Source organism: Schistocerca americana, chromosome 4 (assembly GCF_021461395.2).
Source record: "Schistocerca americana isolate TAMUIC-IGC-003095 chromosome 4, iqSchAmer2.1, whole genome shotgun sequence".
NCBI classification, from domain to species: Eukaryota; Metazoa; Arthropoda; class Insecta; order Orthoptera; family Acrididae; genus Schistocerca; species Schistocerca americana.
Window position 1 is genome coordinate 418,162,786 of NC_060122.1, and position 13,034 is coordinate 418,175,819.

General features: G+C 40.4%; 1 protein-coding gene across 1 annotated transcript in view; it reads right to left on the reverse strand.

Annotated features, from left to right (window-relative positions):
* Positions 1–12,769, reverse strand: part of LOC124613141 (nephrin-like) — an 840,812-nt gene extending 828,043 nt beyond the window's left edge. Inside the window, exon 1 of the mRNA XM_047141759.1 lies at positions 12,431–12,769. Within this exon, the coding sequence (XP_046997715.1) occupies positions 12,431–12,503 (73 nt within the window). The 5' untranslated portion in view covers positions 12,504–12,769. The remainder of the gene's footprint in view (positions 1–12,430) is intronic.
* Between the last annotated feature and the right edge of the window lie 265 nt (positions 12,770–13,034).

Below are 13,034 nucleotides of genomic sequence, written 5' to 3' on the forward strand. Positions count from 1 at the left end.
TTGTTATAAAAACAGCTGTGGCCTGTTACTTTGCGATTTTTTGTGTGAGTTGAAATAATGCGTTTCTTCTCTGAAAACTACTTTTGTCAGTTCTTGGGAGGATATAACAGCAAGGACTCCTCAAGTCACTGACACAGATCATTCACGAGAGCCGGAAAGAAAATTAACAGTAATGTAATAGAACAGCAGGACACGGAGTGAGATTAATATGGGCACAGCTGTGGCCTGTTGTTCTATCTTTGTAAGATCCGTGTATGCAATAAAAACGCACCCAGTGACTGAATCTTTCAAGGATTCATTGTTATTTAACACAGTTTCACTACTGGCAAAAGGCTGAGGAGCTTGAGAGAAATCTGCAAACACCTTGAGACTCTGGCATAAAATGAAGTGATAGGCGATTACAAAAACTCAGCGAGAGAGTTCTCACAGTCTCTGTCACCTCAATTCTCCAATTTCCTTCTTACACCTGGTGCCCCTGTTAAGCTGAGAAACTCAGCAGAAGGATGGGTAACCAACCCCAACGGAAAACTGAGTCGCTGAGCAGACGGAATTTGAAGGTTAGTAGAAGGCAACGGGAAGCAACCACTGAAATTATCCCAATAAAAGCCCACAGCTTTGCTCAACTCAAAATGTTCCGTCCGGATCTCCGGGGCAATCAGATTGAGAAAAGCTTCACGAAGAGGAAGATTCTGCAAGGAGAAGCATTGCATGGGAACATGGAATGTAAGGTGCATGTATTAAGGAAAATTAGACTAGTCAAAAGGTCAACGGAGAGAACACCGACATATTTGGAAGAAGTGAAATGGACTGGCAGGGCAGAATTTTCTTGCTTCGGACGGCCATACGCTATACTATTCTAGACAAGAGAACAAAAGAAGTAATGGAGTAGCCTTCATAGTTAGTGACAGAGGAGGACAGGCTTTAATAGGATGCATCTATAAAGATGACTGGATGATGTCCATCAGACTTCAAGGTCAGACACCTTATACCACAGTCATTCAAGTGTATGCGCTAACCACCGATGCTGAAAAGGACGTTATTGACCAGTTCTAAGAAAATTTACAAGAATTACTGCGGTCCACACCTAAGAAGGATGTCGTCTTCATAGTTGGAGACCGGAACGCAAAAGTGGGAACTCAAATTGTAGAGAGTGTAACGGGAAAATTTGGTTTTGATACAATAAATTAAGTGCACAAGACTCGTAGAATTCTTCCAAGACGATTCGTTGGTTATCACTAACACACTTGAAATGTCCCCTTAGAAAAATGATTGAATTACTGTGCTGATAAATCTCTTCCTTTATTTGATTTTCAAACAGCTGAGCAAAACTAAACGTACTCAGACATTTCGCTCTTTACCTATTCTGACTAATACTAAACTGACACACAATATTTTTTAGCGCAACGCAATCTGACTTTCAATAATCCCTACAAAAGAATGGCCCTGACTAACATTAACCTATACGTTTCACAAATCACTTACCTCACAAAAATCTTCGTTACTCGAACTGCTGCAATACAGCGAGCGCCACTACTGTCAGCTAAATGAAAGATTCGAACTGCTGAAGGCACTAACTACTGATAGGCATAGTTAGCAAAAGAAAGATTTTCATATAGAACAAACAATGTATTTACCTTAATAGTGTTAAAAAGTGATAATATATATAGCAGTTCATGACATCCATTCTTACAAATGTACTGTTTCTGATGGACACACGTCCAGATCATCCGCTCTCAAATATCCGCCATCTCACTTCTCCACATTCACCACTGCTGGCGGCTCACCTCCAACTGCGCAACGCTACGCGCTGTTAACAGCCAAGTGCCCAACACTACAATAGCGATTATTGCAACAATGCCGACCAGCCTCAGACTGCACACAGCACAGTCAGTGATTTTCATATAGAGCGCTAGGTGGCGTTACCAATAAAAAACCTAAACAGCCTATTTACACACTGTTCCAGCAACCCAAACGACGCCTATATATTTGGAGTTTGTCAGACGGTCGACACCGGAATCAAATAGATTACAAACTTTGTAATCAGAGGTGGAAGAGTGAGGTTCAGTGAGCTACAATACCTGGAGCTGCCTCTGTGTGAAACTGCAGAAAATAGCAAAAGCTCTTCCATGTTTGAGATATGACCTTGAGACCATACCCAGATTTGATGCACTATAGAGTTAGAAGACGAAAGCCCACAAGAGCTGTGGACATAAGTAGCCAATACTGTCAAGGAGGCAGCAGAAAAACACTTTCGCAAGAAAGAGAATAACAAGAAGGCCATATGGCCATCGGCTGAGGTACTGTAAGTTGCGTTAGAATGAAGGAAAGCAAAAATCAAAGGAGAAGGATCAGCAATGTTTAATTTAAATATACAGTTTAAGAAGTTAGATAGAAGAGATAAAAATGTCTTCTTGAACGAACAGTCCAAAGATGTTGCAGATGACAGCAGAATGGGGATAACAAGGGATATTTACAAGAAAATTTGAGACATCAAAGAAAATTCCAGGTGCAAATTGCAATGATAAAAGATAGAAGCGGTAAAGATTTAGCAGAAGCTGCGGACGTTAAGAAAAATCTATATAAGAAAGGACTGCATACTGACAATGCTGACGATGATGAAGATGTTACTTTAGAGTCAAATATTTTGGAGATTAGGTCAAATGGGCTCTCGAAAATATGGCTAAATACATACATAGTGTACCTTATGAAATTCCTGCAGAATTGTTCCAAGTCACTAGAAAGAATGCAATAAAAGTGATGTGTTCATTATGGCAGAAAATATGGGGCAAGCAAAAGCTTACCTGCTTTGGACACACCATGAGAAGATCACTGGAAAAAAACACTAACGCTGGGGCAGATCGAAGGCATTAGAAGAACAGGACGTCAGAGGATGAGATGGATCGATGGCATCACAGAAATGTGTTACAACCAGGAAGGCGTACAGAAGAAAGTGCAGGACAGTAGAAATTGGCTTGCTTTGGTTCATGGGGTCACGGAGAGTCGGAACCGACTAAACTAACAGATAGACAGAGAGAGAAATTATTTATATATATATATATATATATATATATATATATATATATATATATATATATACGGGGTGAGTCACCTAACGTTACCGCTGGATATATTTCGTAAACCACATCAAATACTGACGAACCGATTCCACAGACCGAACGTGAGGTGACGGGGTAGTGTAATTGTTTAATACAAACCATACAAAAATGCAAGGAAGTATGTTTTTTAACATAAACCTACGTTTATTTAAATGGAACCACGTTAGTTTTGTTAACACATTTGAACATATAAACAAATACGTAATCAGTGCCGTTTGTTGCATTGTAAAATGTTAATTACATCCGGAGGTATTGTAACCTAAAGTTGACGCTTGTAACCTCCGACGTTCAGTTGCATGTTGTAGCAAACACGGGCATAAATTGGCTAGTCCGTTCTCCTGATCTTACACCTCTGGACTTCTTTCTGTGGGGTACGTTAAAGGAGAATGTGTACCGTGATGTGCCTTCAACCCCAGAGGATATGAAACAACGTATTGTGACAGCCTGCGGCGACGTTACACCAGATGTACTGCGGCGTGTAAGACATTCATTACGCCAGAGATTGCAATTGTGTGCAGCAAATGATGGCCACCACATTGAACATCTATTGGCCTGACATGTCGGGACACACTCTATTCCACTCCGTAATTGAAAACGGAAACCACGTGTGTACGTGTACCTCACCCCTCATGGTAATGTACATGTGCGTCAGTGAAAAAGACCAATAAAAAGGTGTTAGCATGTGGACGTAATGTGCTGTTCCAGTCTCTTCTGTACCTAAGGTCCATCACCGTCCCCTTTGGATCCCTACGTAATTCGGTGCTCTCCGATACACACGATCGAACAGCGGAGGAGTGGTACTCAAGTGTCAACTTTAGCTTACAATATCTCCGGATGTAATTAACATTTTACAATGCAACAAACGGCACTGATTACGTATTTGTTTATATGTTCAGATGTGCTAACAAAACTAACGGGGTTCCATTTTAAAAAAACGTAGGTTTGTGTTAAAAAACATACTTACGTGCATTTTTTATGGTTTTTATTAACCAATTACACTAGCCCCTCTCCTCGCGTTTGGTCTGTGGAATCGATTCGTCAGTATTTGATGTGGTTTACGAAATATATCCAGCGGTAATGTAAGGTGACTCACCCTATATATATATATATATATATATATATATATATATATATATATATATATATATATATGTGTGTGTGTGTGTGTGTGTGTGTGTGTGTGTGTGTGTGTGTGTGTATGTGTGTGTGTGTGTGTTTAGGAGCGAGATATAAAATGAGCAAGTTGTCTTATCATTAAAATACTGAAAATATGTAAAAATTCAGGCATATCATCTAAAGTAGTTGGGGATTTCGCTGCGTCTCTTTAGTGAAAACTGAAATGGTTCGTTAAAAATTAACATAGCCGTCTTCTGCTACCGATCAGTGTGTCTTATTGCATGTTCATTGTTAGTGGTACGTTACATCTTTTCAATAAAGGAACAACTAAGAATGAGACACAGTCATGAAATAATATCTGAAAGGGACCGATTCTGAAAATATTCACGCTTATTATTTACACTGTTCCGGAGTACATACCATAATTATTTGTGCATGAAATGTATTCGCATTTGCGATGGACAACCAACAGCTTTACAATGGAATGACGACAGGGAAAATTTGTACCGGAATGGCACTCGAAACCGAATTTCCTGCTTATTGCGAGGGGCTGCCATACTGTTTGACTATGCGAGAACGAGACATGGCCCGACCCAAACTTCCATATCTCATCAACAATATGTCTACAACCTGTACGCGTGCGTCCATTATGTACATTCCCGTTCAGGGGTGAAATTGCCCGGAGAAATACGATATTGCAGTGCCTGTGTTATTCCGAATTACGATGCAATGTTCCCTCAGAGATGCATGAGAGTCTGAAGGAAAATTGCATCGTAATTCGGAATAACACAGGCACTGTAATGCAGTATCATAATTACTTTTTTGTTGCCTTGATTACTGAACAGCAGCACAATATAGAAACTAATAGTTGGATCTGGTGAAACTGGAGAATGCTTACACAAGATGCATTTGAAATGTCAGACTACAGATGCTTGGAACCAAGTGTATTCATTAACAGGAAATGACATCAATCTTGGTCGTGCAAAATATCAAGGCATACTGGTTTAGACAGTATAACTATGAATGAAAAAGTGCAAATAAGAAACTGCATTACAGAATACTCTCAAAGGAGATTAGTAAAGACGGTATGGAACGTAATACCCAGAAGTGAATGCACAATGGTATACCTTGTCGAATACAACTGATTTCTTAGCTCTCAAATGAGAAGTTGTAAATGATATTGACAAGTTGCTTTTTCCTTTTTAGGCGGTATACTGATGAAAGCTGAATGATTTACATTCCTTGCCACTGATATACATAGTGTGTCTTTTTCACGGAAGCAGATGAGCGTGCTCTGAACTGGTTCAATCGAAATTCATCTCCGACCAGATGGTTAACTGATACGAGATGTAGGGCACAATGACAAATGAAATCCCTGCCTATCAGTAACATAGTTTGCTAATGTATTCTTTTATTTAAATTCTGTCGGAGCCGCTGCGTGTACTTAAACGTTTCAGACATTTCATTTGCATTTAGAAAGTCCCTTGTTCTAAGTTCCGAAACAGGGGTACTACTTAACGTAGTAATTAATTATCCATGAAATAACTGCACGCCAAAGAGGGAAGGCCTAAGGCGAGAAAGAAACAACAACACACATTGCAAGACAATATTCAAAAGGCTCGGAGCACTATGGGACTTAACATCTGAGGTCATCAGTCCCCTAGAACTTAGAACTACTTAAACCTAACTAACCTAAGGAGATCACACACATCCATGCCCGAGGCAGGATTCGGTTGCAGACTGTAGCGCCTAGAATCGCTCGGCCACGCCGCCGGCTACATTGCAAGACAGTTTTACTAATTGTCGCATGACTTCAGACTGTCGTACAATGCTAGGGAAACGAAGGTTAAAGAGTGGCTGTTCTTAATTTCAATCTTGAAATTAAATCCCTTCCTGAATCACTGATTTCACTATTTACTACGTATTTCACGAATAAGGAATCCTCATTGAAACCGGTTTCATTGTCCGCAGGCAAGGTCCCATAATGTAAGATGCGTTTTACGGCACTAACACACATTCTACTTATTTCAGTAACGTTAAAACACAACACAAACAACTAACGCTGATTACTAGAAAGAAGGTAACGTCAAATCAGGGCTGTTGGAAGGGTTCCTTTACTTATATATTTGTAGAGCCATGCCCGTACGAGGGCGCATATGAGCACCTTTTGTACATACTATAGAACTCACAATCCTCTAAGTTGTTCAAATACAAATTAAGCACGTACTGTATCTGATAGCAACGCACCAAAATTTTCACCAGACCATAGAAATTTTCCAAATAAATGCTAATGGGTGGCAGCTACCATTAGACATTATTAATTGCAATGCATTGCGCACACTTGCACGAAAGTTATAGATTCTGCTTAAGTATAGTATTGACAGGTTCATAATTCATAGAGTGGGTGTGGCACATGGCAAACATAATGAAACTTTCTCGAGGGTGTCTGTGGGAGAATTCTACCACGTGAATCTTACGGAGAGCGAGCAAGATGCGAAATGCAGAGTGCTTCCACTACTTCAACTACTCGTATTATAAGAAGGCTTGGTTTACGTGTAAAATAATTTTTTTGAAAGAATCATATAATACCTGCTCCGTTTGTATGCTACATTTTTGAAATACGAGTAAAAAAGTGTTAATCATTCAGTTAACAAATGGGTGATTCTCTTTTTAGTAGGGTGACGAACATTTTTGATCATGCCTATGAAAAATCATATTTAATTCCACAGTGGTTACTAGTAATATTTTAATTCTCGCTCTTAGAGATCTTGAAAAATAATGACTACATAAGCGAAGTTAGGAAGTGAGGAATACCATGCTGGTACTGGAAGAGTCTTTGACATTGTACCACTCCAACGCTTGTTAATGAAGGAAGTATTATATGGGATTTCAAACGCAATTGATGATCGGGCAGAGGAATTCTTGGTTTGGCGATCAAAGCATGTTATCTTGGCTGGAGAGTAATCGACAGATGTAGAAGTAACTTCAGGCGTGACAAACAGAATTGCGCCGGAATCCTCGTTATTCATATTATGTGTTAATACCTGTAGATACTGTGTTAACATTAATCTCAGACTTCTCACGGACAATGCATAAAATTGTGTGGATAAAGTTGCAAACATAATGTGAGATCTAGTTAAGATTCGAGGCGTGCAAAGACTGGCGACTCATTTTAATCGTTTAAAAACACAAAATAGTGTGATTCACTAATCGGAAAAGGTGGTACCCTGTGACAACTGTATTAGTGAGTCACAACTGGAACTAGTCAACTAGGAGTAAGTATTTGTGGAGATACGAAATGAAATGATTATACGGGCTTAGTCGTATATTAGGCGGGTGGGAGACGTCGGTTCATTAGTAGGATGCTGAGACAATGCACTAATTCTACAAAGGAAGCTGCTTACAGAACGCTCATGGGACCCTCCCGGAAATAATGCTTGTCTGTGGTACCCTATAAAATAGACCTATCAGGAGTTATTGGCCTTACACAAAGAAGAATAGCACATGTGGCAACAGGTTTGATTGATCCATGGGAGAGTCACAGTAATGCAGAAAAACCCGAAATGCCGGACGTCTGCAGCCTGGCATTATCTTTCCCCCGGAAGCCTACACAAAATGGTTGAAGAAGCTGTATTAGTTGAGGAAATTAGTATTTTTTCACAGATCCATACATATCGCAAAGACTCTATTAATTACGGCTCGCACAGACAATGTTCCACACGGGAATGGACCGCGAAGGAGCCCTGATCAGTATTTCAATAGAAAGAACCATCTGTCATACATTTCGCATTTGTTTGCGGACTATTGATGTACAACAGTGACCGTTTAATAAGTGAACGAACAGAAGACTGTATACTAGTTTGATGGCCTATAAACAAACTAATTTTTCTACTTATTTCTGAATATGGACGCATCGTATGAAGAGAAGATTAGACCAATCTTAAGGAACGCAATAAGCTAATAGAAAGAATTCACCACACACAGCATATCTCACGTGATATGGAAACATGTCGATGTTCATAAATGATCACGACATCGAAAAAAATGTTTCGACATCTACTAATGCATAAGGCTACTGTTCATCTGTGCATTTGTTGTACGTATATGCTTCTTAAAATTTTATTAAAGAGAATATTTCTTTTTTTTTTACTTGAAGGGTTGCATTACTCTTAAGAAGACTTTTTAACAATGGATATACTGGCACGAGAGATGCCATAACTGTATACATTTACTAAAATATTTCTTTTAAGAATCTCAATTGCGATAACTAACACTTAATAATTATTGTTGGCCAAATTTGTCATTTTAGGATCTAAAAACGAAATAAATTAAAGCATTAATGAATAACTATTTCTGTATACAATATTGAAAATACTTAGGATTTCATTGCGCGTCATCTACAGAAACATTGTTTTATTAATTTTTAATTTTATTTCCTTATTAGTTTCAACGACGATCATTAAACGTGATCGGAACTAGTTATCGACAATGACTACTAGACAAGGAAACTGTTGAATTAGGCGCCCCACCTTGTTGTTAAATAACATGAGAAATACTCAACTGACAGCGTAGGTGATTGTGGACGCGGTTCGACGCCATTGTGTTTTCTTACGTGAGTGGTACACTGCTCTTGGGAACGCTAGAGGTGATTAGAATAGACAATTAACGTGAAGTAAAATTTGTTTGTTTCCAGTGCACCCATTAAAATGAAGAGGTTTGTATGGCGATTTACCTTACTGATTAGCCGGCAAGGAAAGAGTAGTTCTACTTCTTTTGCAGATTTTACTGAATAGGCGTATCTCATTTCCTGTCGGTTTTCAAAACAAGGAATTCGAACGATCTCGAACGAGCTGAAGAGGGGCGTTGCTACTTTATTATATAAAAAAAAGCAAGCCACCCCTAATTTCATTATATCACATAAGGCATCTTAGACGTTGTGTTAAACCTTAATATTTCTTCCTTCAAATCATTTACTTAATATTCGGAGCCCCACCTTGTTGTTGGAAAACATGAGAAAGACTTCATTGATAGTGTAGGTAATTCTGGACGCCGTTCACAGACGTCATTGTGTACTAGGAATGAAGAACAGAATACTGGTGGTTTAATGTCCCATTAATGCAGGAAATCGACCGAAGGAAATTTGAAAGAAAAATCTCTGCAAACAGATTTAGGACTAACATGCCGTCGATGCCACTGACATTGGAGCACAAGCTCCTATCAGGCAAAAATCTGGGAGTAAACCGGACCTGTCCTCTTCAAAAGAATCTTTCGGGAATTTTTCTTAAGAGACATAGGAAAACTCTAAGAACCTTGTATCCTGTCGGCTGTAAGGGGATTAATATCAAGGAATGTAAGGAAATCGTGGGAAGGCAGGACGCAGTGGCCGTATATTTTCGTAAACCGAGGGCTGTTCCTCAATTGGAGTCAAGTGTTTTAATCGTCACATATCCTTATCGTGGTACGTACAAGGTGATAACGTCATTAGACAGTTGTTGGGAAGTTCAGAAAGATGAACAGAGAGAGCGAGGTGACGTAGTGGTTAGCACCATGGGTTCGTATTCGGAAACAACACGGTTCAGATCCGCCTCCAACCATCCATTTCGCTAAATTGCTCCAGAAAAATTCCTTGCCTATCCTTAAAATTTTCTTAGTGCTCCATCTCTAATGACCTCGGTGTTGAGGGACATTAAACCGTAATCTTCCTTAGTCCTAATGATCAACATTTGCTACTAACACCGACAGATTTTTCGGGGTAAGTGAAGCTTCCCTTATATCAATAAAATGAGCTCGAAGAGTAAATAATCATGTGTGTAAACGGCGTTAAAAACTTATATTCTGAACACCATGTTGCTAATTTTATTGTGTAAAATACTATTATTCAAAACATTTATTGCTATCTGGGTACTGCAACGTCAACACAGGTGAAAATGAAACGAGCACTGATGAAATAAGAAATATGTGACAGCAATCAGGGTGGCAGCGTGCAAATGGTAGATGTGACTCATTTGGAGGGATTCAATGTGAAAGGTCAGAACAAGCCTAGTTGTACGGACAGAACATGTCGGTGACAGACTGACTAGAGGAATTCACAAGATATATAATTTCCAGTTTTCGAAATTCTTCACATAATAGTATTCCGACACAGTTTTAGTGTAGTTATTCACTGTGCGACCTTCGCTAAATTCGATTAAAATAAAATTTAGAGGATGTAAAGAAAGGAACTGAGTTGTTGGGACCCGACCTGTGTACTTAGGGAGAGAGGCTACAGAGGTGGGAATGTCATTTAAGTAACAAAAATGTAATGAAATTGTCCAATAATGAACTTTTTGTCACAATTATCACTGATTCCGTTCAGTGTTAGACATCTTCACATCAGTCGAAGTTCCAGTTGGCTTCAAGAGTTGTACACAGTCCGGTGACCGATGTCGTCTCTGAAAACTGTGCAGACAAAATGGGCGAGTTACTCATGGCGATGTCATATAGGTAAAAAATCAGCAAAATTCGCAGGCACGAATTTCTGTCGTGTTGGCATAGCAGTAAAAGTCCTTAAATATCATCTGAAGACCTAAATATAAAACTCTTACTTATAACCATAGATTGATGAAGTAAGAGCAATGTTGAAAGGACATTAGAAGGATTGTATTATTAAGTTGTTCAGGAAATGGTTAGTCTTGACATTTAGGGAGCTACAGGCCCGAGAGAAGTAAAAAATTATGTCTCCATTCACAGACTCATCTGTTCCTATGATGACCTTTAACATCTACTTAATTCAATTTAACGAAGATACATTGATTCCAAAAAGTATTCATTCCACTTTAGCGATTAGAATGTAACAAGCATAGTCATAAAATAAGCTAAGAAACGAACAATAACCACTTCCTTAAATTGGTTAATATCTGTATTTAGAAACAAAACGCTTTTTGGGTTAATGTTGCTTAATTTGCTAACAAATCCACGTTATTTAAAATCACCCCCAGTTGATTCCAAACAAATATTCGTCTAGTGAACAATATCCCAGGTATGCTGCTTTACTGACACACGTCCCTTTCCCTTTCCTCATCCAGTTGTGTTTCATCGACTGTAATGGATAATTCCCTGTACATTTTCAAAGCTGTAGCACGATGTTTAAAGAATACGGATCGAAAATGTCGCGGAACTACAAAAGAAGGGGGAGAAACCTGCATCAGGCTGTTTCGAAAATATTTTCAGGAAATGGTAGAAATCATTGGCAGACCTACAGTATAGTGAACACAGTTATATACAGCTTTCATCAAAACAAAAAAACCTACGAAATTCAATCGCAAAGCGATCCTCCTGCAGTTCTATCAGATATACTTAAAGGAGTCAAGAAAAAACCAAACGTAAGCCCTCCAAAACTTGGTAGCAGTTCAGATGCCTACAGGAAAGTCTGTGCTTTATGAAGCTGAGTATGGAGTATTTAGCGGATAGAGTCGATTTAAGCTGTTTAAGTCAAATGGGCGAGTAAGAGAACGGAGAAAAAAGAATTCTGAAATATAACAGCCACAGGTATATATGGAGGGCGTTCAAAACTTGTCTGGGGCGGAATGAGTGCCAATGGTTTGGGGATTTTTGTTTCGTTGATGGAATTATGGCCCAGACGTATACATAAACATCCTAAAAAGACGTTTATCCAGAAGTGTGAACGACACCGATTTTTTGCAGGATTATATTTTCGCACAGGATAATGGTCCAAACATTCATTTCATTTAAAATGGGAGAGATTATAAAAAGCAAAGGAGGGAATAGTAAGTACTAGTAACAACATTCTAAATTCAGAGTGTAATTTTCAGCGTAGCACACGAATACTTGTTTTGCGTCCTAAACTGCCTGCCTTTACTTTTGAATGTTTAACTAAGTTTATGTAAATGGAAATCTGACCATCTTTATTGTGTTCCCCTTCTTACTGATTAATAAGTCAGATAATAAGTGGAAATTATTATTGGTGCATTGCGAATGACCTACTACATATCATGCGGTGGTATACAGACGCATAAATGGGGATAACAGGTCTGAAACGCACGATGAGGTCAACGGTACTTTAGGCTCACAGCTATCCACAATGCACCACTATGCACTCGTACCGACAAGGGCGCCACGCGCCAGATACAATAGCGGCAGGAAACGCCTGTAGCAGGTGCACGGCGAGCGCGGGTTACGCCCACCCGTTTTGTACTCACCCAGTTGGGCGGAGCATCCGGCGGCACACAGGACACAGCAGAGCGCTAACAGGGCGCCAACTCTGCACCCCATGGCGTCCGCGTCGCTGTGCAGCCCTCCCCGATGCTTCGTAAACAATCCCTTACGTGGTCTTAGCAGGTTATGTAAACAACTGCACCTTCACGTCAACAGCCACTAATCAGCTGATGACAAAGTGTATAATAAAAGCGATAAATGTTACTACAGCGTATCGCTTCACGCGTGGTGAGGCAAGCACTGTGTCGCCGCACGTAGCACAGTGCCGGAGGAGACGGTCCGCGCGCCGGCGTCGCGTCGGCAGGCGTGGCGTGGCGTGGCGTGGCGTGGGCTGCTGCCTGGTGAGCTCGTCGCGGGCCGCTGGCGTCCGGACGGCAGCGCGTCTGAAGCGCCACTGAGGTGCGCGCGCAGCAGTCGCCGCTCCGCCGGCGACGACGCGAGCCCCGCTGGCTTCGGCCGCGCCCAGCCGCTCCGCTGCCGCTGCCGCCGCCGCCGCCGCCTCCCGGGCCCTCCCTCTCCATTATCGCGGGCACTGCTACAGTAGGCACCCTCTTCCGGAGACCGCGATCGATGTCAACGTACGATGCG